The 25008-nt window shown below is 39.4% G+C and overlaps 1 protein-coding gene across 1 annotated transcript; it reads right to left on the bottom strand.

The window, feature by feature from the left end:
- Nucleotides 1-3108: 3108 nt before the first annotated feature.
- On the bottom strand, nucleotides 3109-24687 carry LOC144640885 (uncharacterized; the record flags this gene model as incomplete). Its single annotated transcript, XM_078499943.1, has 8 exons — nucleotides 3109-3286; nucleotides 4507-4721; nucleotides 9878-10100; nucleotides 10763-10852; nucleotides 19604-19938; nucleotides 21094-21340; nucleotides 22563-22913; nucleotides 24580-24687. Coding segments are annotated over 8 exons (1701 nt in total), but the record flags the coding sequence as incomplete, so codon positions are not given.
- Nucleotides 24688-25008: the final 321 nt, after the last annotated feature.

The raw sequence follows: 25008 nt of genomic DNA, 5'->3' as shown, positions 1-25008 counted from the left end.
AGGGCTCAATACATTCCTGGAGTACAGAATGTAGAGGCCGACCGAGAATCCAGAGTATTCCTGGATGCCAGCGATTGGAAACTGAATCCAACAATTTTCGATTGCCTATATCAGATTTGGGGTCCCCTGAACATCGACCTCTTTGCCTCGCGCCTGACATTCCAACTGGACCAGTTTGTGAGCTGAAGACCAGACCCACTAGCAGTACACACAGATGCATTCACACTAGACTGGGCTACATTTCGGGGCTATGCCTTTCCCCCATTTGCTCTGATAGGTCGTTGCCTTCACCAAATACAGAGCCAACAAGTGACACACATGGTATTAATAGCACCAGTCTGGCCAGCACAACCTTGGTATCCCCTTCTCTTGGACCTATGCATAGACTTTCCTCTCCTCTTGCCAGTCCAAGCAGACCTCTTGACCCAGAGAGACAGAACCCACCCTCTCAATCAGTTACAACTAGCTGGGTGGCTTCTGTCAACAGAAGTTATCAAACGACAGAGATTTCTGAACAAAGTAGAGAAATCCTCTTGGCAGCATGGAGAAAATGCACAACTAGTGCCTACTCCTCTGCATGGACTAAATGGCGTGGCTGGTGTGATCAACGGCTTGATATCAATTCCCTTTCACCATCTCTAACCAATATCCTGGACTTTTTTGCATCCCAGTTTCAAGAAGGCAAAGAGTACAGAACAATAAATGTTTATCGATCTGCACTCTCTGCGGTGTTACCTTTGATTGATGGTCACAAGGTGGGATCCCATCCGTTAGTTTGCCAAATGTTAAAAGGGGTGTTTCAACTTCGCCCACCCCAACCTCGCTATGCAACAACATGGTAGGTTTCAGAAGTTGTGCAATACAAGTCATTTCATCTTTGGGTCCTAACAGTCAACTGTCCACAAAGGTTTTGTCATACAAATTAGTCGGTTTACTTGCTCTTACTGCTCCGGACAGAGCTTCGGGTTTAGCAGCTCGCGACTTACGTTTCAGGTTCTTTTATCCTGAGGGTGTGCAATTTAAACTACCAGAGCTAACTAAAACTGTCAGACCTGGTCAAGAGCTCAAAACCTGTTTTCATGCCAGTTTCCCTGAAAATGAACATCTGTGTGTGTGCAAGTGCCTTCAGGAATATGAGTCCAGAACCCTACAATGGAGGCCAACTGACCTTTCCAAGCCTAATAAGTTGTTTTTGTCTCACATACGCCCACACAAACCAGTTTCCTCTGCGTCACTAGCCAGATGGATTAGGGAGCTATTACTGCTAGCAGGCATTGACACTACTACCTTTAAGGGTCATTCAATCCGTGGGGCAGTTACCACGGAAGCGGCCAAACAGGGTTTCTCTATTCCAGAAATTCTGCAGTTTCCAGACTGGTCTCAAGAGAGCACCTTTATCAAATTTTACTACAGGCCTCACTTTAACCCTGCCACGGGGAGAGCAATCCTATCAAGTGCCACACAGAATTAATCGGTACAGCTTTGAACATGCATTGTTAAATTGAGACGAGTATTTTGAAGTATAATTGGGGATTATGCAAGGCTGTTTACAGCTGATGTATAATCTAGATTATACGAGAAATAGGAGGCGAGATTTAACAATGCAGCCCCTCCCTTCCCTTCCCTTCATTATGCATTTCATTATTGATTATTTTCTTTACAGGCTATCAAGCGTTGCGTTCATTCAAAAGACGAGAGCCTGCGGCGGAGTCAGCGGTTATAGTTGGCATCGTTACCGTTATTTTGCCTTTATTGCTTTTAATTCACTGTATGTTTTGAGATTTAGGAGTGAATAAAGAGACAATGCATTGTTAAATCTCGCCTCCTATTTCTCGTATAATCTAGATTATACATCAGCTGTAAACAGCCTTGCATAATCCCCAATTATATTAATATAGACAATGTATGAGAATACTTTGAAAATTGCTCTAAATAGTACTTGTATACACGATTTGAATAAAAATGTCTTATTTTATGTTTATCTTGCGGGTTTTTTTACATTTCTGTGCTTCTGGAGTGGGTTTAAAGCCGTTTCCGACGTTGTGCTTCCCCTAAAGAGAAACGAAAGGCAGGCGACCTAGTTCGCCAACGGTCCGCACTCGAAGCTCCATAAATACCACAAAAATGGTCCAATCTCGCCAAAATTGCTTCAATACAGCCGTCGATAATTCTTCTTTCGATTTCCTTCGCCTAAGGCTCCAAAGTTTATTTTAACCGCCCGAGAAACGCTCGTTTTCGAGCGCTGGGTTTCCACTTCTGCTTTAATTTGTCTGAATGCGTGAAAAGTTATCTTGTCCACAAGATTCAAAATTTTAGCTAAGCGACCGCGCCATAGTGACAAAAGTCACCCTCAACCGCCGTGGGGAGGCACAGGGCAATTTGACAACATTTTGAAACAACTAACCTCCACCACGGAACGACAACGCTAAACAAATTCGATTTAGTGCTTAAAAGCACTGTTTATAAAACACACACTTTGCAAACTGATTTTAGCGCTTAGAAGCACTGTTGAAATAAAATTCAACTAAGGAACAGACTCTTACTGAGCAAATAGTGAAATACAAAGTGCAACTGACTGGCAGATTCGATTTTAGTGCTTAAAAGTACTGTCTAAAAAGACACAGTTTTCAAACTTATTTTAGCATTGAGAAGCACTGCTGAAGTAAGCTTCAACTATTAAAGAAATAGACTCTAAGCAACTCCCGTTTCAACTGTTTGTTTTCGCTTGTACACTCGCTCGCTCACTCAGCTGTACGCAGTGAGTTTACGCGCTAGAGATTTCCCGCCTTTTCCGGTAAAAATTTCCCCAGGGACCATAGCACGGTGTAATTTGCATGACGCTTAAAAGAGATTGAGACAAAGGAGATACGCCTATATCCCTTGTACGTGTGTACATTTGTTTAACGGAAAGAGATTTACACTGATTTGCCCCGACAAGAATCTGGTCTTATAATCACAAGAATAATAAAAAGGAAGCAAGAATGGAAAAGCGGGAAGGAGAAGAAGGAAAGAAAGAAGGAAGTCACCCTTTGTATGCATAGCTTCATTTTATTTATCTTCATGCTTCACACAACTGATAAAATAAACTGATCAAATCAAATCATCCAATAAATGGTTGGTATAAATCTTTAGCATCTGGAGCTCAAACAGATTGCTAAAAGACGTCCGCTGTTACATTCCTCTTGTTTCCAGGGCTCCTGCATATACGGTCATCTGGTCCTGTGGGATATTGGTCAGACCAGTAAAAGAAATGCGTCCATACGTTCATTTTCGTAAACTTAGTGAGCTGCATAAAAAGACAAATGTAACGACAAATTAGCTCAGAAACGAAATGTTTCAGAAAATCTTCGTAACCTTTAGTTAATAAACGTGCCAAGATAGGGTTATTACAAGAAATTATGCTTGGAAATAAAGACAAAAATTAAATGAACGTATTATTTGTGGAGAAACAAAAAAGTGTTACAGAAAAAGCATGTGTGTCTTGCATTATTTGATAAAAAGTAAAAAATCTTGGACGAAACTAGTTGGGACTAACGAATTTCACAGATTTTTTGCGAATGCATTGACTTACAGGCTATTTAAAAATATGCCATCGCTATTTTCCCCCACACCCCCTCCCACCACCCCCGCCCCTTCACTCAATGTTGTATTATGGGGTTTGTAATTCACCAGGATTTGTTTTCATAACACAACAGAAATTAGTGGAAGCAAAGTGTCTCGACATTTTTGTCCATGATTGTAACTTTAAAAAGCGTTTCGCAGCAGTAGAATAAAAATTACACACAAAGAGGTTACACAATGTTTCGATAAGACACCTTTTTGGCGTTGAAAAGGCTAAAAAACGAAACAAAGTTTTCTACAGCAGTGGAAAAGCAAAATTTTATCTCATTTGGTCCCTTACACTTTAGTTCACAGGTGAGGTTTTACAGCGTCCTAAAACAAACAGAACTCGAAAACATTTGTATAGAAATCTTCGGTTTGTCTTTTAAGAGGTCTGGTCAACTTAAAAAATGTTTGGAAGGCTTCCGATTAACATTGGAAATCTTCGTAAGACTTCGCGGAAACTTCGGGATTCTTTGAGTCAACTTCGGACATTTTTGGTAGACTTTGAGTCGACTTCGTTACTCTTCGGAGTACGCAACTATGAAAACCCTCTCTTTTTTTTCGTTTTTTTTGATTTTGTCTTTTCAACTTGTACAAAGTTTAGTCACGTTGTGCAAGGCTTGTTTAATATTGAAATTCGGTTGTGTCTGTAGTATTGTAATTAGGTTCTTGTATTAAAAATTTCTTATTAAAATAAAAAAAATCAATCTTCAATGCCTTGGAAACGTTAGGAGAGGGATAGGTATCCCAGACAAAAGCCAATCAGAATCAAATAATTTTGTTGATTGCACTGTAAGGAATGAAAAGGCAGATAAATCAAGCGTCTATTTTTAACCCACAGTGGCAAAACCACTCCTTGAAAGTAGTCTTCAGGGTAAATAAACTATTTTTCTTGTATCTTACGTCCAGATCTTTGCAGTTGGTGTTTACTATTCCACTGTTGTCGCACGCCAGGTTTTTATCCACAGGTATTTTCAGTTCATAAATACCAAACGGACTTTTGCATTCCTCCATTCCCAGCAGTCTGTCTTGACTGGAACTTCCACCTTCATTTAACTGATTTGTACACATCGGTTGCCAGCGAGAGTCATCCTCAGTGATGCAACTAAAGGAGCACTCTGAACAATAAAAATAATAATTTCTTCCTAACTATATCATCTAAACTCAATTATAATACAAGGCTGGCATCAAAATCGAACTACTATATCAACTGTGTCAGAACTAATTATGGCAAATTTAATTTACACTTTTCTGGTCCTTCCATCTGAAATAACTTAGATGAAGAACTAAAAAGTCTATCTCTACGTTCATCAAAGCAAACTATGAATAAGCATTATTTAAGTACTTATGGTTAATGCCAGCTTAGTGTTTTCAGTTTCTTTTCGCTCATATTAAACTCATATAAACAAATTTTGGTTCAACAATAACTGGTACTGTTTTCTTTTCTTTTTTCTTTCTTTCTTTCATCTGAATTGCTACTTATACATACTCAGTTACATTGTACTTAATTAATTCTATTACTTGTCTTATTTTACTATCGTCGTCTTTTATTTATTTATTTTTTTTTTTTTTCATGTACAACCTAGTCGAAGCAATTTAATTTTTTTGTATTAAACTACTCAGCTCGTTTAGTTTATTTCTATTCTGGGTAGTTTTTTGCCTATTTTAGTTAATTTATTTTATGCTGTAATTATTTTATTTATTTTGGCAAAGTAAAATGGTTGTCGTTGTCGTTGTTGTTGTTGTTGATAAGTTAAAAATAATTTGATTTTTAGCGTGCCCCAGGGATCTCCCATGTTAGAGATGTGGGGATGCTCGTCAGACAATTATTTTATATCAAACCCCTAAATAGAGCTGAATGGACTTATTTAACCCCTAAAAGACGCAATACTTGAACAGACGTGCAAACGAGAGCAAACGTGATTTTAAAGACAATAAAGACATTGTCATGAAACGGTTTTGTCTATGAAGAAACAGAGACCTTGAGATCGGAGTGCGAGAACTACTTGCGAATTACAATCCAGTTACATAGTATTCTCAGATCCTTCACTCCTCCCTGTTGCTGAGCAGTTAAAAAGGAGACTATCGGAACGAGTTTGGTGTGAAATGTGATATCACACCTTGTGATAGTCGAAAGCAAATGAGGAAACGTTGTACTCGTTTTCAATCTCGTACTCTAACTCCATCTAATCTAAAAGACACTGATGTTTAAAATTTCATGTCAGATCGATCTTAACCATCGATCATCACAATCTAACGGCGGTTTTTTTATTTGAAAGATGCATGAAAACTTTGCCATTCTGTCCTGAACACTCTGAGTGACACCAAGAACCTCAATTCCCAGGGGTTACTCAAACAATACATTTTTAAGGGGGAAACTCCGCCCCGAGGTCAAATCCCTTAATCTTTCGTGTACCACTTTTACAGTGCGACGCGCCTTACCGTGGCCACCCAACAAACTTTTTTACAAGTTAGCCAATCAGGATGCACGATTATGATTGATGGCCACGCCTCCTTGCAAAGTTCGTGTATACGAAAACATGTAGAATCTTCAGTATAAACAAGTTGATACTGTTTGATGTCTCGAATCTTAGCGAAGTTTTCTGCTTGCGTAAACCTGCAAACGATTCCCGAAGATGAGCGAAGTATTTAAATGGCTACAGAACCTTCCGGGAGGGTTAAAATTGGAGAAATGTAGCGAGCAGTTTGAAAGTCGTGGATTTAGCACTTTGGAGTCGCTTCGATACCTTCGTCCTGGGATCTTAGAAAGCGAAATAAAGGCGCTCGTCGACCCGGAAAATAGAAGAACGCCGTTGAGACCTGTGGAACTTTGTACGCGGTTCAACAGCGCTGCTGGTTTAAACTCGAATATATTGTCAACGACGCCATGTGCTGGAGGCACCGCGGGGACATCAACGAGCGCTAACGGTCAGGAGAATAAGCCGCTAGATAAGAAGGCAAATGAAATGAAAGAAAATTTACTCGTTCTTGAGGTGCAAATCAGCAGCGCCGTGGATGAGTTACAAAACCTGAAGAGTGAGCAAGAAAAACTTACTCCTTTAGCAGCCATACGCGGACGGATTTGCAACAGATGCCATCAAACTGGCCATACCAAAACAACTTGTAAAGCAGCGCCTTGTGAGAGCAGCAGCAACTGCAAAATCCGAGAAAAACATCCGGAGATAAAAAACAAAATATCAGCATTGCAGGCAGAACTCAAAGATCTTCAGAAGCAACATGAAAAGCACAGGGGTGAATTAGAGAACTTTACGGCAGCGAGAGAAAAATCCAAGTCGAGTTTTTTCTCAGTTATGCGTAATCGTCTGCGCTTCCAGAATTTGCCTAAATACACGGATCGTTTGAAACTAGACAAGGATTTACTGGTGTTGCAACGAGCGCTGCGAAATGAAGTCCCAAAATGGAAACCCGAAGAAGGTGATTGGCAACTACCGTTGATAATAGAGCAATATTATCACGCCAAAGTTTCCTCTTATTTGCCCACTCAAAGGTACTTTGTTGGTGTACCTTCCGTTCAGAATTCCACAGGAGGTTCCTCTTTCCCGTGAATTATGTTTTGTAATTCTGACTCGAGTTGTTATGTTTATGTGCAAATTCCTAGTACACTTACGCTTTCTACATTCTTGTGAAGTGAAGGAACTTCGAGTTTACGAGTCACATCAGTACAGTTTATGAACAAAATAATTGTTTTTGGTTGAGGTTTAGAGAAATACTGAATTGAACATGGAATAAGGATTGCGACCGTTTGTCATGGTTTTGTATCAACAAGATGTAATTTGCTTCTTGCGTTACCAGTGTTTGTTCTTGAACTTCATTTTATCGTTTGCACAGTTAGTGTAAGATTACAATTTTACATGTAATAGTTGTGGTAATTAGATATTTACGCTCCGCAGTAAAAGTAAAGTTATTATTTCAAGAACACGATAGTCTTGTTTTGTTCATTTTAGTCTCCGTGTTTGGAATTCCATCGTTTATTTACACAGGTCTGCTGTTGTAAACAAAGTACAAGTAAAATTCTATACACGTTTTATCGAAAATCAAACGCACTTGCATCGTTTTCGTTTTCTCAACATTCTTGTATTTTTGAGTGCTTCAGTTTTTGCACTGTTTATTTTAGTTTAGTCTGCAACGTTGCGGTTCAATTAATCTTTTTATACATCGCTTAATCAGGTTCTCGGTCTGAGGGAAAACATACAAACTACTTAGTGAAACTACAAGAAAAATAATACGCCGTTCAATTTTGCCACGTCAGTAATCCATGTATATTTTGCATAGTCATGATCAGGAAAACGGTACTAGAAAAAGTGGCGCGAAATGTTCTTCCCGTCCACTACTGACGTGACTTTGATTTCGTGCAGTCAGTTTAAGTTTGAAGTCGCATTTCCACCATTCTACACAAGATGTAAACAAGCCCTAGGATGGATAGAAATTATAACCTTCGTAAGTTGAGTTCCCAGTGCTGGGTTCCATTACAAGCTAACACCAAGTTTAATCATAATTACATTGAGTTTTGATTTGCAGCCGTATGGTCTGAGAGTAGTCTCATTTTTATCGAAAAGCGAAAGTAAATAACTTGACTTGTAATTTTGTCTTTTTTTTCTCCAGCGAACGTTCAACTTCGCATAAACTGACAAGGCGGTTGTTACGACTGTGGACGAGCGTACCCTGATGTTATAAGAGAGAGAGTATTAGACTTAGCACATACAGGTGCAAGCCAACGTCAGATAGCAACAGAGCTTCGAATTAGCCGGGGCTACGTCTAAAACGTCCTTGAACAGTACGATGACAAAAATATTTCAACGCGAATTCCTCGTACTAGTTTTTTGGTGCCAAAAGTTACCACTGAAGTCCTAGAATTTGTGTCTGTCGAGAAAATTATGAAACCAAGTATTCATGCTTCCGAAATCCAGGAAAGACTTGTTAGATGGAGTTGTAGACGCGGACGACTTGCCGAGCGCCTCTCAAATAAATAAAAGATTAAGACGTGACTTGATCATGAGCAAGAAGAAGCTCTCGGTTGCACCGTTAGAAAGCGATACTCCTGAAAACATCGTCCGCCAAAATGAGTATCTCAATGCCATTTCTACTTTTCAACCGAACCAAATTCATTTTTTTGATGAGGCAAGTGTGATAAAAACTACTGGAAATCGTAGCTACGGAAACGCCACAGTTGGTGAGAAAGCAATCGAGTTTCAACGATACGCTTCAAACGCCAATTTCACCATCAACTTGCTCCACTCTGCCCTTGGAGTTGACTATTTTAATATAATTGACGGCCCGTCGAATGGATTTGAATTGCTAAACTTTTTTGAAGACGCTGTCGAAATACAACGACCAGACAGAAGTGTTGTTCTTGAACGCGGTGATTGCGTCGTTATGGACAATTGTGGCTTTCATCATGGCCTTTTTGTTGAGCCAGTTCTCAGGGACCTTTTGAATGACTATGGTGTTCAGCTTATTTACCAGCCACCGTACTCGCCACATCTCAATACATGCGAATATTGTTTCCATCAAATAAAGGAATTCCTTCGGAGATGTCAACTGTTAGCGATGGAAGAGACCAAAATTGCTATAGCCGAGGGTGTTTTGTCAATTTCAGCAGCTAACTCTTACAACTATTTCCGCAACTGCGGATATGTTTAAAAAATAAATTATGTACTATATCAGTAGATTGAAGTTGAAATCTTCGTCTCTTCCGTAAAACGTTTCCCGCTTTTGTAAATTATATTTTAGAAACTTTGCAAGGAGGCGTGGCCATCAATCATAATCGTGCAACCTGATTGGCTAACTTGTAAAAAAGTTTGTTGGGTGGCCACGGTAAGGCGCGTCGCACTGTAACAGAAAAGGTTACCCTTCCACATACCTACAGAATGGAAACTGCATCAATTTCACTAAATTTCACTTGAAAAAAAAAACACAAAAGTGCTTATATGAATTGACCGTTTGGTGAGTCCGCTCGAGATATTTTGAAAGGACCTTTTAAATACCAAAATGACAGTTTTTGTTATCATTTTGTACACTTCACCTCGTGAAATCCCTACCAATTTAACTTACTTACAACCTAAAGAAGGCACCGTTTTTGGACGTAGCCTCCCCGTATAGTTTACTATAGGGTATCCCTTGGGCCTTAATTTAAACCCCTTATTCGAGACTACGAGCACCCCCTCCCTTTCGGATGTGTGTCCCCCACCCTACCTCACCCCTCTTTTTCCCCTATAGAGCGGTCACGGCGAAAAGCAGTTTAAGAACTAATTACTTGTGTCTTTTCTTTGCTGCTTTCTTTTTTTGCATTTGGACTCTTTAGTTAAAGTAAACCGGTCAAACTTGATTTTCCTGTATGAGCCCACAGGCTGGCGGTACTGTTTGATGGTGTTGTCTCCCGCGCGAAAGTAAGAACCACTAAGATGGCGGACTTGAATGTGAACATGGGCGGGGACATTAGCGGGCTGATCTTCAGAGCCATACAGTTCAATGTAAATCTAAAGGAATAACGAAAAAAGTGTATTTAATTGTAGTACAGTGAAGCCAAATTTGCTAACAGCAAAATATATGGCTAACCCAACCCGTTAACCCTTACTATGCTAAGCCCGGATTTTTCTGGGATTTAGAGGAATGGCCATTTAAGCTCTTGTGATGTCACCAACTTGCATGTCAGCAGATTCTTGTAATATACAACTAATACAGGTTGGATAGATCTTTCCACAGTATTGTCTATTTTGAATATTGACTGCATTCTGACAGAGCTTATCGAAAAAACGTGATCTGTTTTTGTTGTAAAATTGGTGCTAAAACAGGCCAATATACCTGAACTTGATCATGGTCTCCTTTCTAGGCTTTTCCTTTGATAAAGATAAAAACTTTTCAGGCCAGAAGAAAGTATGTACAGAGTAGAAGGTGGAGAAAATAAGAAAGCATGGCCATGCACCAAAGTAAAATATTGTACATGTTTACATGAAAACTTCATCAAAATCTTACTGCAGTGTGAGAAAGTGCATTTCTACCAAAGTTAAGAGAAATTTAGCACCGTAACGCCAAAACGGTTAAAAAACAAAACATGTTTTTTTAGTAAATTCAGCATATTAAGGGTAAATACGACCAGGTTTTGGTTGCTGGATTTATGGTGGTCTCTCGCTAGCCTTACCTTTAACAGTCGAATATTGTAACACTTTTTACAACTCTTATGAATGTTTAGGCTGAATTTGGTATAGCCTTGAGCAAGTTGTTCAAACATCTGGAGAGCGGGAAAACAAAACAAATATGAATAAGCTCACGGTAAGTGGTACTTCTCAATAGCTTTCAATTCATTTGAATGGTCACACACCACTTATGTCCAGGATTGAACGCAAGTATTGTTTAATGAGTACTTCATGTTTGACTGTGTTATTTGACATTTCCATATTACTTCATATTTGACAGATTTTGGTGTGTTTTAGTAAACTTTTATTAATAAGGACACGTTGTGATGTCTCTAATGAGGAACGTGCATCTCATTTGCGTTCAATCCTGGACATATCTGTCACACACTGGGGTTTCATCCATAAAGTCACAAGTTTCATGTAGAACCACCTTGCACAGCATAATAAACAGTATCACATGAAAGTACTGCTCACTAGCTTTCATTTGAATGGTCACACACTAGGGTTTAATCCAGAGACTTAAAAGTAAGAACCACCTTGTACAGCATAATAAACACTACCGCATAAAAGTACTGCTCAATAGCTTTCATTTGAACCGTCACATACGTACTAGGGTTTCAACAACATACTTAAAATGTAGAACCACGTACTTTGTACAACATTATAAGCAGTACCACATACAAGTTCTACTTAAGAGCTTTTATTTTAATGGCCATACACAAGGGTTTCATCCAGAGACTAAAAACTTAGAACCACCTTGTCCAGCATAATTAACAGTACCACATGAAAGTACTGCTCAATAGCTTTCATTTGAATGGTCACATACGTACTACGGTTTCTCGAGGTTTCGAAAACATACTGAAAATATAGAACCACTTTGTACAACATAATGAGCAGTACCACATGAAAGTACTGCTCAATAGCTTTCATTTGAATGGTCACACACTAGGGTTTCATCCAGAGACTGAAGACTTAGAACCACCTTGTCCAGCATAATTAACAGTACCACATGAAACTATTGCTCAGTAGCTTCAAGAGAAAATATTTATTTTCTCTTGGTAGCTTTCACTGCATGACGCTTTTTTGACCAAATATGGCAAAAATGGGTGCGTGTTTACAGTTTTGAAAAGGGGATACAATATAAGTTTTACAGGGGCTCCGTTTTTAACGGGACTACCAAACTCTACAGAAATGTTGCTAACTGCAGATCGGCGTTTGCAGTCTCTGGACTCAATTCAGAGCGGTGGGGTTGGTCTTAACTTGTGTCCACTTCCCAGGTCTGGACTGGTGAATAGTGAAGTTGTTTACTGTTCAATGAATCTTGATCCTCCTTTGCCTTAGTATAATGACCTTTATAACGCAGGCAATAGGTCTGGGCCTCCTGGCATATCATGATCAGTGACTGTACATGGGAGGTGACCTTTACAGTGGCAAACGAGATCCTTAGCACTCTTAGCGGGGAATGGGGTTTCAAGAGTGACAGACCTTGTTAAATTTTCGTTTTCTTCCAATTTACTAAGGCAACACATCAGTTCAAAGAGAAATATATATATCATCATAGCCTTACTATGCTTGCAGAGAGTCAGATAATTTTAATTATCTGACTCTCTGCAAGATGGTTTCCACCAAATATGGTTTCCACCGAACATTCGAGCAATACAGGCAAAAATAAAGTTACCACAAAGATCTCATAGCATGGTAACAGTTTGAGTACAGGTAACAAAAACCTACCAAAACTTGAGCTCTCAAGCTGACCCCGCGAGAGAAAAATGGACTTGAAGTTATCTACATTTCAGTAAAAAACGGACGTTTCCCACCAGTTAAAAACAAAATGCGCCTTTTAAACCTTTTTACGAGGTTTGACTTTAATTTTCTTGCATTAGGAATGCTTTAGAGTTTAAGAACGAGTTTGCCAGAGGACCAGGCAGGGGTGATACATGCTATCTCTCCGATTTGGATGAAACTTTGCCAGATTGAAGGGCTCACCCAATAACTCTGAAAGACAAAGTGGGTCGGCTTTGCGATTTTTCCCTTGGGAGTTAGACCACCCTCATGGTTTTTGACCAAAAATCCCCAAAATTCCACTAAAATAAGCAACAAATGTAGACACCGCTCCTGGCTACAGAATATAATAAAATTTATTGTTATTCCACACACATAAAGACTAGCCCATTGTTAGTTTACACTGCAAGTTTCATGTCATTTGGACTGACAGGTGCCAATTAAGAATTGCCAACTTCTACCCATGTCACGCAACATTTATCAGTTATGCAAATTAGCTCAAATTCTGATCCAAATATCGTCAAAGTCCAACTTCCTTTTTCCAAACAGTTTTTACCATGTTACAGGCTTAGCATTGTTCTATTAAAATCACAAATAAAATTTTTGGCATCTGTTAAATTTTGGCGACAACAGCTGTTAAAATAACGTGACCAGAGACTGGTTCTAACAAAGAGCCAAGGACCAAATTCAAGAAAATAAAGCACTATAGATCAGTTCAATGAACACAATTTCTAGGTAATTGCGATTAACAGTGTCTGTAAACACAATTTATAGCAGTTAACTCTAGCGGAAGGGAATATTCAGTGCAATATCCCTTTCAGTTATAATAAATATCTCCTAAATTCTGTTCTTATTCATTGAGTGTAAGGAACGGTCATGATGTTTTTTTTTAGTTCCAAGGCATCGAGGTGCAAAATATGAGTTTCAGTACATTACGTGGTTTGAAAGCTCTTGAATATCCATAAAAAGATAACAATCTTCACACTTGACCTTGTTACTTACCTTCAATTAGTTATCGTCGACACTGCCTTTTCACACTGCATATGAACACTTCGATCTGTGCCCGCCGTAAGCAGCCCTGAAATAGACCTGAAATCGTTATTTGTCTTGACCGATTTAGACTCGAGCTCACTCTTTTGTTTATATGTTCACTGACGGTCCGAGGAAACTTTGGATTATTCTTTGTTGTATTTGATATTACTTATGTAAACATAGTTTCGAAAATTAAAGCGAACTGAATGTGTGGGAAATCGCGCCCAAGACCATGTCAGCGGTAGAGAAAACAAGAGCTCTTAGAGCTTACAACTGCGCTGGTCTCGTGAGCACTTTAGGGGAGCCATGTGGGGGGAACAAAAAATGCACCCCCCCCCCCTTATCCCCTTTGCCTGCATCTAATAATGTTGCGACTGACAAACAAAATGGTAAGAAAACACATTGTGTGACATTTCATGGTTGACTAGTTCCATCCGCAATTAAATATTTTTCTTATATGCTGGCCAAATTTAATTCCCACGATCCTGATCCGTGAAACCAAAAAATCGCTTATCGGGACGACGGGATTTTTCAGGCGAAAGTTTACAACTCCTGCCCCTGGGTCTGCAAGATCAGTTCATAAGAACGACTGGCTTCACGCAATCACGCCAGGAACGTAAGCATCCGCGAGAATTTCGACAGTATTCCTTATTTGCATAAAACTGAAAACTGGCCCAATGACAATATTTCGCAGTTTCTATAAAGTTGGTACTATCTTTGAACCTCTTCAACTGTTCAAAATTTATTTGACCCTGTTTCGGTTTTCGTATTACAATAGGCGGTTGTAAAAATGCAGCGTCTGACAAACTTTGTGTGACATTTCATGGTTGACTTGTTCTAGCCGCGATTAATAATTTTTCTTATAATGCAAATTCTGGCCGAATTCCCACGCGCGGACGCTGAAGCTGTTTATAGCACAGAAGGTATTTCCCCAGCATACCGAATGACGTTAGCGGTACAGGGCATGTTTGTGAAGGGAATTTTTCTTCATATCTCTAAAATCCTTTCAATGACACAGCCAAAAAATAGATTACCCTTAAAAGAGAAATACTTTGCAATAAATTTGTTTAGTAAAGACCAAAGGATTCGCAAAGATTTGAAAGGTAGCTTATAATAGCTTTAAAACATTACGTGACTCGAGGTCTAGCCGATCGAAAGTGAAACTTGTCATGTCAGCACATTCTTTTACACTAACGTAATGGTATTTATTCACAGATTTTTGCCCGCTGAATTATATTTCTCTTTAAAAGCGTGGAAATTTAGTATTTTCCACGAGTAAAACGCTTCAAAATTGTATATTTCACACTAAACATTTTTTGTAAAGACAAAAAAAAAAGAATTTTTTTCCATTTGTTACTGATTTGTAGCTTCTAAACATCGCGTGACATTAAGCACGACCGAGTGGAGGTTTGGGACAGGTCACCGACAAAACGAAAAATAATAATAATAAACCCCGTGCAGAGCAAGAACTGCGCAGCGCAGTTAAATAGCAAATTATATTTGAAATACATAATTTTTTTTCTTTAGCTTAAAATTGAATGATTTGTTCACTTAATATTCAACCCTACGAGTGTCTTGCAATTCTGTGTCCAGCAATAAGAAAATCACTTTAAAAAACACATTGTTGATAGTTACTAGAATTGCGTGATACTTACATGATCAAGTCGCGTGACTTTGCCCAGCACGGGTTTTATTTAAAAAACCTTACTTACAGAGTTGGCGATCTGTGCATCTCAAAGTTGAACGTGGCTTTTCTTTCTTGTTCGTTTTTGAATAATTCTCAGAACAAATGTGACATATTCGTTCGTTATCCGTGGGTGAAAGGATTTGTTCCCTTGACCTCTTGTCAAAAAGATATAAGAACGCATCTGAGAGCAGTAAAAGTCTCAAAGACTGGTATCCCTCAGAGAAGGATTTTATTCTCGCTCGCGCTGGACATTTCAATGAAGATTGCGGTAATATGACGATCTGTCAGAGGCACCGAGCTGAGCTGGGTGTGTTTTGGAGACCAAGCAGGAAATATGTGCATCCTCTTCATGGAAATCGCAAGGGCAATCCGGAGAGAGGAGCAAATCTAGAAATGAGCAGACGGATTATGGAAAATTGGAGAGTGCTTATTCCAGTTGGAGCAGGTGAAGTAGGAAGATATTGTCTACGCTCGTTCTGTGCTGCTGTTTAAAAAATGAGATAACCTTTTTTTTGCGGTCTTTGCTTAAGCTATTGTAACACAGAATAATGCAAAAAGGTGCAAATTATGGCCAGTGACTAATCTAATTCTTAGTTTTCTTGTATGTTTATATGTGTCTGTACATAAACAAGGTCAAACATCAGACTAGTCTGGCGGTTCAGTCAAGCCACTTTTGAGAGTCGGCCGGCGGGTACATTCGTATTTACCTGGCGGTTCAGGGTTATAATAAGGCCTTTCTCGGTCTTTAATATTTGAAAGGGTTTTGCGGTACACGAAGAACAAAGTACATAGCGGTTTGCGGGATGTACGACCCCCTATAATAAACCCCCGACAATAGCCCATTGCTCAAATACTCCAACACTGCGAGTTCTAGTCCTATTCTAGTTTACGGACGAAAAACGTAATGTTGCCACAGGCATTGACATTTTCTGTTAAGTTTTTCGGGGAGAGGGCAGGGAGGTGGATGATAATATCACGGTGTGATTATTAAAAAAATACCGTAAAATTTTATGAATAATACTTAACTGTTTCCAGGAATATGCAAACTGTGTAGAACTGATCACCTTGCTACTGTGCGAGTCTCGACTCCGGATAAAGTTTTGTGCATAGAGCAGTCTGAAGAGTTACCTATTGTCCCAATACCAATACTGTAAAATTCCGGTTATAAGCCCCCCCGATTATGAGCTCCCCCGGGTTATAGCCCATCTACCTGAAAACAAAAAAAATACATCCGATTATAAGCCCCCCCCCCGGATATAAGCCCCCCTCTACCGGATGACAGTACTGAACAGGACTAAATGTTGGTTTATTATGCGTTTTTACTTAAAAACGTATTTCGTTCAACACTCCCGTGGCCCGTTTCGGAACGATTTTCTCATTCCGCTTATAAGCCCTCCCGGATATAAGCCCCTCCGCTTATAAGCCCACCCAAAACCCGTTACGAATTTCTACGGTATCCGGAATCCTATCTCCAGAACCTCACGTCAACCAAAATTTGACTGTCTGTCGAGGAAGAGCCACCAGCTGACGAAACTGCACTGAAGGGTGTATTTCTCATGCCCTGAGGAGGGATGCACAAAGTCATACCAGTTTTTTATGAATTTCCAGAAGCACCTAGACATAGGAAAGCACCTTGTAAGGCTTGAGAAGGAAACGACCTATGACACCATACAAAAATGGGCCGCAATTATAATAAACTTGCCAAGAGGTCTCTGGAAGCTACCTACCTACCCGCTTTTCAGAGAAGGTCAAGTCTCATCTGAAAAGGAACTTCCTAGAAGGTGAGGAGACTGGAAGAAGGGCAAGTGCGGTGGATGTCTGCAGTAAACTAAGAACTTTGCGCGACGAGAGTGGAGAGAAAGTATTCAACAAAGAAGATTGGCTGACTGCTGAGCAAATAGCCCGGTACTTCAGTAGACTTTCTGTCTTGCACAGAACTGGCCGACTAGCCATAGAACAGGCTGATCCGAGTTCAACTGAAGAAGAGGAGGAAGACTTTGTTGTCGAGGCAGAGGAGATAGTAACAAGGCTTCGAGTTCGAAGCATGGTTGCGTTTCGAGGCGCAGGCTAAAGATGCCAGAATGAAGTCTACATGGATTTTACAAAAAAGTCGCGGATTCCTCCCCCCGCCCCCCCCTGAAAAGGGGAGGGGGTACTCCCATGCGTCGGCTGTCATTAAAGAACCTCTCTGGTACACACGTAACTGACGTAAGGATGTTCACAGCTACTCTGTTTTAAATGCAAAAGGATTCCACAGTGACAGCAACAAGCAAGTTTTCTTTGACGCATTGAATGATTAATAAAAAACAGGGGGCTGTGAACAGTCTACGCACAAATGTGCTTTATAGATAGGAGTTACCCGCCCTAATCCCGGCCGATAGAAGTGCGTTCTTAACCCTATTCAGACCGGGGGGGGGCGTTTGAGGTCCGCGCTGACTTTGAGCTTTTATAACTTTTTTAAGATTTAACCAAACGCTGCCAAACTTTCTGGTGTTAATTTACAGTAACTTGTAAACTAGCAGTGGTGAAAGTTTCAAGGAAATTGCAATGTTGGAAGATTTTTGCGCGAACGTCCTTAAGGTAACTTGTTAGTCAACCCGTGGATGGAATGGCAACTTAGAGACTCTATATATCAAAGATGTGCCAAGACAACTTTGAGTGAATTACATCTATAAAGTAACTAATAAAAATACCTTTCTACCATCCCCACCCCCGACCCCTGTAAGAGGCTTCCCGGAATGAATAAAAGAACCTTCGAATCCTCTTCCATTATTTCTAGGTATTTTCACTCAAACTTGAGTGCAATCTAATTTTTTAAACGAAAATTCAAAGAAAAATATCAGGGCCCCGCCATATGTCTTCTAAGCTGGCATAGCTTGCTCCCAAGCTGCATTTATAGGCTAATCCATGGTCGTACGTTGACTAAAATGAAGTGCCAGAAGTCTTGCGAAAGGTAAAAGCAAATTGTATATTTCATCACAGATAGGTGATTGAACACAGTCCATTTCTTATCATTGGGTCTTATTTCCTCCTGATGATGCTACCGGGCTCATGCTTCGTCACGCACCCACGAACAACCTCACGAACAATTTACCATGTTTGCCTCTATGCACGAGGAGCCGAAACCATTAATTTAAAGTTTGTTTTAACCCACAGCGGAATTAGAAAAACGAAAGCTCGAGACTAAGTCGGTCAAGACAACTAACAGTTTCAGGTCGATTTCAGCTGCTCAGGGCTGCTTACGGCGGGCACAGATTGAAATGTTCATATGCAGTGTGAAAAGGCAGTGTCGACGATAACTAATTGAAGGTCAGTAACAAGGTCAAGTGTGAAGATTGTTATCTTTTTATGGATATTCAAGAGCTTTCAAACCACGTTATGTACTGAAAAACTCATATTTTGCACCTCGACGCCTTGGAACTAAAAAAAAAAAAAACATCATGACCGTTCCTTACACTCAATGAATAAGAACAGAATTTAGGAGATATTTATTATAACTGAAAGGGATATTGCACTGAATATTGCCTTCCGCTAGAGTTAACTGCTATAAATTGTGTTCACTGAACTGATCTATAGGGCTTTATTTTCTTGAATTTGGTCCTTGGCTCTTTGCTAGAACCAGTCTCTGGTCACGTTATTTTAACAGCTGTTGTCGCCAAAATTTAACAGATGCCAAAAATTTTATTTGTGATTTTAATAGAACAATGCTAAGCTTGTAACATGGTAAAAACTGTTTGGAAAAAGGAAGTTGGACTTTGACGATATTTGGATCAGAATTTGAGCTAATTTGCATAACTGATAAATGTTGCGTGACATGGGTAGAAGTTGGCAATTCTTGATTGGCACCTGTCAGTCCAAATGACATGAAACTTGCAGTGTAAACTAACAATGGGCTAGTCTTTATGTGTGTGGAATAACAATAAATTTTATTATATTCTGTAGCCAGGAGCGGTGTCTACATTTGTTGCTTATTTTAGTGGAATTTTGGGGATTTTTGGTCAAAAACCATGAGGGTGGTCTAACTCCCAAGGGAAAAATCGCAAAGCCGACCCACTTTGTCTTTCAGAGTTATTGGGTGAGCCCTTCAATCTGGCAAAGTTTCATCCAAATCGGAGAGATAGCATGTATCACCCCTGCCTGGTCCTCTGGCAAACTCGTTCTTAATCACGGGGTCGCTTAGACAAATAAACTTCAGTGAGATGTTTCAAATAGTATAAAAAAAATGTTAAAATAAGATGACTAGGTTTTTGGTACATAATTTTTGCACTTATCAGGCTCGAGCTTTCAGCGGAATCGTCTTTTAAGACGTTAAAAGACGATGTTAAAACATCTCCATAATTCTCACCTCTTTATCTTGTTTCTTACTAAATTTCCATTTCTGCATGTCAGTGGTATAAACGTTATTGGTGAAACATTTCATGGCTTTATCTTCAAGCTCTTTAGTTTTCCGAAATACTCCTGTAAGTTGAACAACTCCATTTAGGCGCCCAGTCCCCCGCGCACTTTCACTGGCCACTCGTTGAAAGGAACTCAAAGGATTGGTTCCCTGCCACAATGAACGGAACTCAAAGGCTTTGTGCAGTTCATAAACGTTTCTCATGAACGATCGCTCCAGTTCTCTGTAAGTGCTGAGAAGATTTTCCAGGAAAGTCTGTCGAAGACTTCGGCTTATCGAAGCACCTTTTATGTGAAATGAAAATAATTGATATTTTATCAATGGAGACCTCAATCTGGCAACAGTGGTTAGAGAGTAGCAGACGAGAGGGGAGGGTCGAGATCAGCTTCACACACAACTTTTAACCAAATTCACGTGTCACGTATACTTGAGACAGCAGAATTCACGAATCATGTGTCTTTTCTAGCTATTTTTACGCCTCACGGTCTAGTTTTTGCCCTCTTCAAGTGTCACGCATAAACCCTTTGCTACCTTCTGGTTATTTTAACTCATCAATACAAGGAAGCTAAAAAATATTAAAACAATAATTCTTAAAGTTTTTTGCACATAATGCGTCTTTTAAAATCTTCCTAAGTCTTTGTTATTAATTTTATTGTTATTTTAGGAGGTGTTTGGTGTGTTTCTGCCTCAGAATTTTTTTAAAAAAAAAATCAAAAAGGGTTTTGTACATCACAACAATGACCAAACGAAAAAAGCATTCCAAGCATCTTCGGACCAACAGTCACTCAAAGTGCAGACGATGAAACCGTAACAAAATAAAACCGACGTCAATTGAACATGACTTGCAACTAACTGGTGTTGAAAATCAGTATCGATCGATAAGACGTCGCAAAATTCCAATCTCAAGGTCGATCAAAAATGGCTCGGCAGTGATAATCAATTAGTTGATATAGAGCAGTTTTCAATTGAGTGTTGTAAAACCAAAACCAAAGTAATTACTCTGGCCAATCACAAAGGAGACAGACAATCCATTGAACCAATCAAAACTCGAAGCAAATACATGTAGCCGGCACGAAGCGCGGGAAAACGTGCGCGAGCGAGTCACGATTGATTTTGGTTTTAGTTCTGATTGGCTGAGAAAGTGGCGCGCGAGATTTTTAAGCCAATCAGTAATCTTCGTTTTGCAAGTTTTGATTTTTTGCGATTTTTGAAGAGGGGGGCAGAGGTTGATCCACAAAAAATGATCGCACATTGTTTTGCTTTGCAAAGATTAACTATACTCTTAGTCTCTACAACAAAAAGGCAAACGACAACAATAACTCGAATGTCCGAATATTCGTTAAGTGTTGCATTGCTTAAACCCACAACGGTCATATAAGTTCATTGCTAGTTAACTTCAACTAAGCGTTTTTGTAAGCTTTAAGATAATTTAGTTGTACCTTTTGCTTTACCAAGATCAGATATTGCCTTTGAGGTCTCATTAAGGAGCTGGATATCAAAGCTGTATCCCCCGATATCGTTATCAAGGTCCATAATTTTTGCTATCAGGTCAATACGAGCCGCACCGGCGATGAAGAAAGACCCTATCAGTTGTTTGAACTCTGCTATGTCTTGAGGTCTGGAGGCAACATCCAAGAGACACACTAATTCGGCGGCTAGCTTTTCCTGGTTCATCTCAAGGTTGGCCTTAATGTGAATGAAAAAAACAATAGGTTGCTAATTATTTTTTGTTGGGAGGCACGCAACCTTGTACCCAGGGCCCTCTCCATCCGACGGGAAGGAAAGGACTCGGAGGCTCGGTGGCCCAATGGTAAGCGCGCTGGACTCCAGATCAGGCTGTCCGGGTTCGAGCCTTAGCCAGGTTCATTGTGTTGTGTTCTTGGGCATGACACTTTCCCCTCACAGTGCTTTACTCAACCCAGGTGAATAAATGGACTAGCATCCTATCTAGGGAGGATTTGAAATATTCCTAGTCGAATATGTTGCGGAAACCGAGATGAGCTCCGGCCTGATGCGCCACTAGGCCCAAACGCAGGCTTTACCTTTCCTTTATTTAATTTTTCACAGTATTTTTTTAAATTAAAGCCAGTGAGCAGCACTTCTTCGATTTACTTTAGTTGTAAAACTTTTTTATTTTCTCCTGCGAGTTTCGTGAGACAAGCGCACACTTCTTCAGGGAGTTTAACAATACAACCAAGAATACCTGTATATAATCCTAGACACAATTCTACATTTCGCAAAAAACACACCTTTGGATTTGCGTATACAAACTGCTCGGTAAAGCGTCTACGAAACAGGCGGAAAAAATATTTAGGTTGTAACATATTTTGAGTTTGACATAACTATATGGCGTCCACAGTTTTAGCTAAAACTGTTTGCATAAGTGCTGCTCCTTGGCTTAACTTCAAAAAATTTTAAAAAATCTTGTACAGCACCAAGACTAAAAATCTCTTTGGTTATGCAATAATTTGATTTGCGCGTAAATATGTTAACCTTTTTATAACCATTTTTATAGTATGCTGTATAATACAAACCTTCCATCTAAAATTGTTTTGAGTAAAAAATAGGCCAGTATTTTTAAGGGGTAGAAAACACTATGCGGTGGATAAATTCTCCTTTAGTGGATAAATGTTAACAGAACTAAATATGCTGTCTACTGGATAGCAATTTTTGTACAACTCGCGCGCAAAAATTGTAATCGTTGACAAGAATAAATGAGCTAAAAACAATCCTTTTGGGGTTATTATTGTCACTGTTTTAGTTTATACTAAAACAACTATTTACCTCACTGTCGGTGGCCAGTGGTGGATATTTCCTTGCGGCACGTAAATATCCACCACTATCCACCTCCATTTCGGTGAATATTTGTTAATTGACCAACAAGTTCGTGTTGAAGTTAAATGCATACTTGCATAATCTCAGGGACGGAACCAACGTCCACCTGGTCAAAATCCAAGTCACTGGAATCAAGCAGAGGCTTGTAATGTTTGCCAAATGTCATCCATTTTTTTATACTGGCCAGATTTGACTCAAGGGATCCCAAGCATGCTTTACCAGACAGGGATGAAGCAATACCGAGAGCCGAGTCAATGGCGGCGAATGGGTCTTTGCCTTTTAAGCCTCCAAGAAACCCTGTAACACCCTGGAGCACTGCTAAAAGGTCATTTGCATTGAATTTTGCTTCTTCATAAACTTCTGGTAACATCGATTCGACCCTCAGAAGTGTAGAATTCATTTGCTCCTCCAGCTGCTGTATTGACTGTGGGGAAAACAAGCAAAACCAAAACAAGAGTTTTAAAAGTAAAGTATAAAAAAGAGGGAGACGCTGGCCTAATGGCTAGTGCGCTGGACGGTCGGATAAAGTGGGTCCGGGTCCGAGCCTTGACCGGGGTCACTGTGTTGCGTTCTTGGGAAAGACATTTAACTCTCACAATGCCTCTTCCACCTAGGTATTCAATGGTACCAGAATATTAAAAGCTGCGATGTACTAGCATCCCATCCAGGGGGAGTTGAGATATTCCAAGTTTCTACATGCTACTAAAACCGGGATAAGCTCCGACCTGATGGGCCACTAGGCTTATAGCAGACTTTAAAACTGAGGACTAAACGTGTGTAGCCCACCTCAAGTATAGATTAGCCTTTTTGTGTTTCTTTCTACAAGCAGGATTTTTTTATGTTATTTTTTAAGATTAAGACGGAATCCACTAGGAAGTCGAGTAATATTTATTAAAGTTGGACAAAAATCAATTTCCAGAATAATTTAAATCCTATTGCGTTATTTCCTACCCTTAATAAAAGGTAAAGATGTAAGTAATTATCCGTGATAACACCAACAACAATTTCTTATCAGAGTCTGAGAAAATGAATTTCAAAGTTCACAAGGTATGGGCAAAATCTCACGTGTAGCCATTTTGTAAATTCGTCTTAAGCGATTCAGTGGAATTCAGCGGAACTTCAAAATGTGTTTTCGATGTGTGGTGTTGTTAGAAAAGATTTCTTTTGATAAGATATTTGAAGCAGTAACAAAGAAGTTTGCAATAAGGTGGAAATAATTCTGGTACAACAATTTCTTATCAGAGTCTGAGAAAATGATATTTAAAGTTCACAAGCTATGGGCAAAAGCTTACATCTTTTAAGCGATTCAGTGGAATTCAGCGGAACTTCAAAATGTGTTTTCGATGTGTGGTGTTGTTAGAAAAGATTTCTTTCGATAAGATATTTGAAGCAGTAACACAAAAGCTTGCAATCAGGTGTAAATAGTTTTGGTACATAATTTTGTCCAATAACTACTCGAAGTCCTGGCGGATTTCCTCTTAAAACGTTTCCAAAGAAATTACTTCTAAGGATCTAAATGACAAAACCATTGCTTCATTACAGCCAAATGTGCCTCCCGGGCGTAATAATTTACCGTTAACTTTAAAAACTGTTCAGCCCAAAAGTATTTCAAAAACCCATATTGCAGTCTGTTTCAATCTTCTTCATTTTTGGCCATCCGTTCCTTCTTTTGTATTTGCTGTGTTATTGAAATGTCCCTTCACTGTTTTAAGTGTTTTTTATATATTTGACCGAATTTGATGGTCATTTCCAATGCATGGCGGAGGAGCTTATTATTTGTAAAATGGGATTTTGATGGATCACACTATCTATGAACGAAAAGAGGCCTGGCAGAAGATCAAACAGCCCAAAGATGATCAAGTGTTAAACATGTTTCAAATCTCATCACACGAATGATATCAGCATCTAAGACAAAATGAATAGCTTTTCCAAGTTTAAAAATAATTGCAAAGGGCTTTCAACGGAAAGAAATTGCTCTTTGTGCAATCAATCGATTAGCTTTCGGTCTAGTGAAATGTTGCTATTCATTTCTTATCATGCGATATTCTGTAAGATAAATTATAACAAACACGCTAATTTTGTTAAAGTACCTTAACATAAAGCCTTTTTTCAGCTTTAGCAATTTGCGAAGCCGCTTCAAGTCGATCTGCCTCAGCCTCTACTTGCGCCTTTGATACTGAAGACATCTTAGTGGCCATCTTGAAGTAAAAAAGACAAAAATAGTATACATGTCTGCAGTCTACACCCTGTTCGATAATTTGACTGCATGACAATACACACAGTCAGCAACAACCATATTATCTGTAAAACCATCCAATAAGGGATTTATTATTCGACTGCTTATTTTGAATATTTTGTTCCAAAAATTTCTTCTTGCAAGATTCGGTCACCTTTCTTTATCCAGTGTGCACGTGACTTTCGTCCCGTGTGCATACACATCAATTTGCTGATGTCATCAAAATTCTGAAATCGAAACCCTGCAAAGCCTTTCTTTCCATATAACTATTCTAGACTTAAAA

The sequence above is a fragment of the Oculina patagonica genome, unplaced genomic scaffold (assembly GCF_052425735.1).
Source record: "Oculina patagonica isolate OP01 unplaced genomic scaffold, crgOcupat unplaced54, whole genome shotgun sequence".
In the NCBI taxonomy this organism is placed as follows: Eukaryota; Metazoa; Cnidaria; class Anthozoa; order Scleractinia; family Oculinidae; genus Oculina; species Oculina patagonica.
The sequence above is the reverse complement of the archived record's forward strand: the minus strand, read 5'-3'. Positions and strand labels throughout refer to the sequence as shown.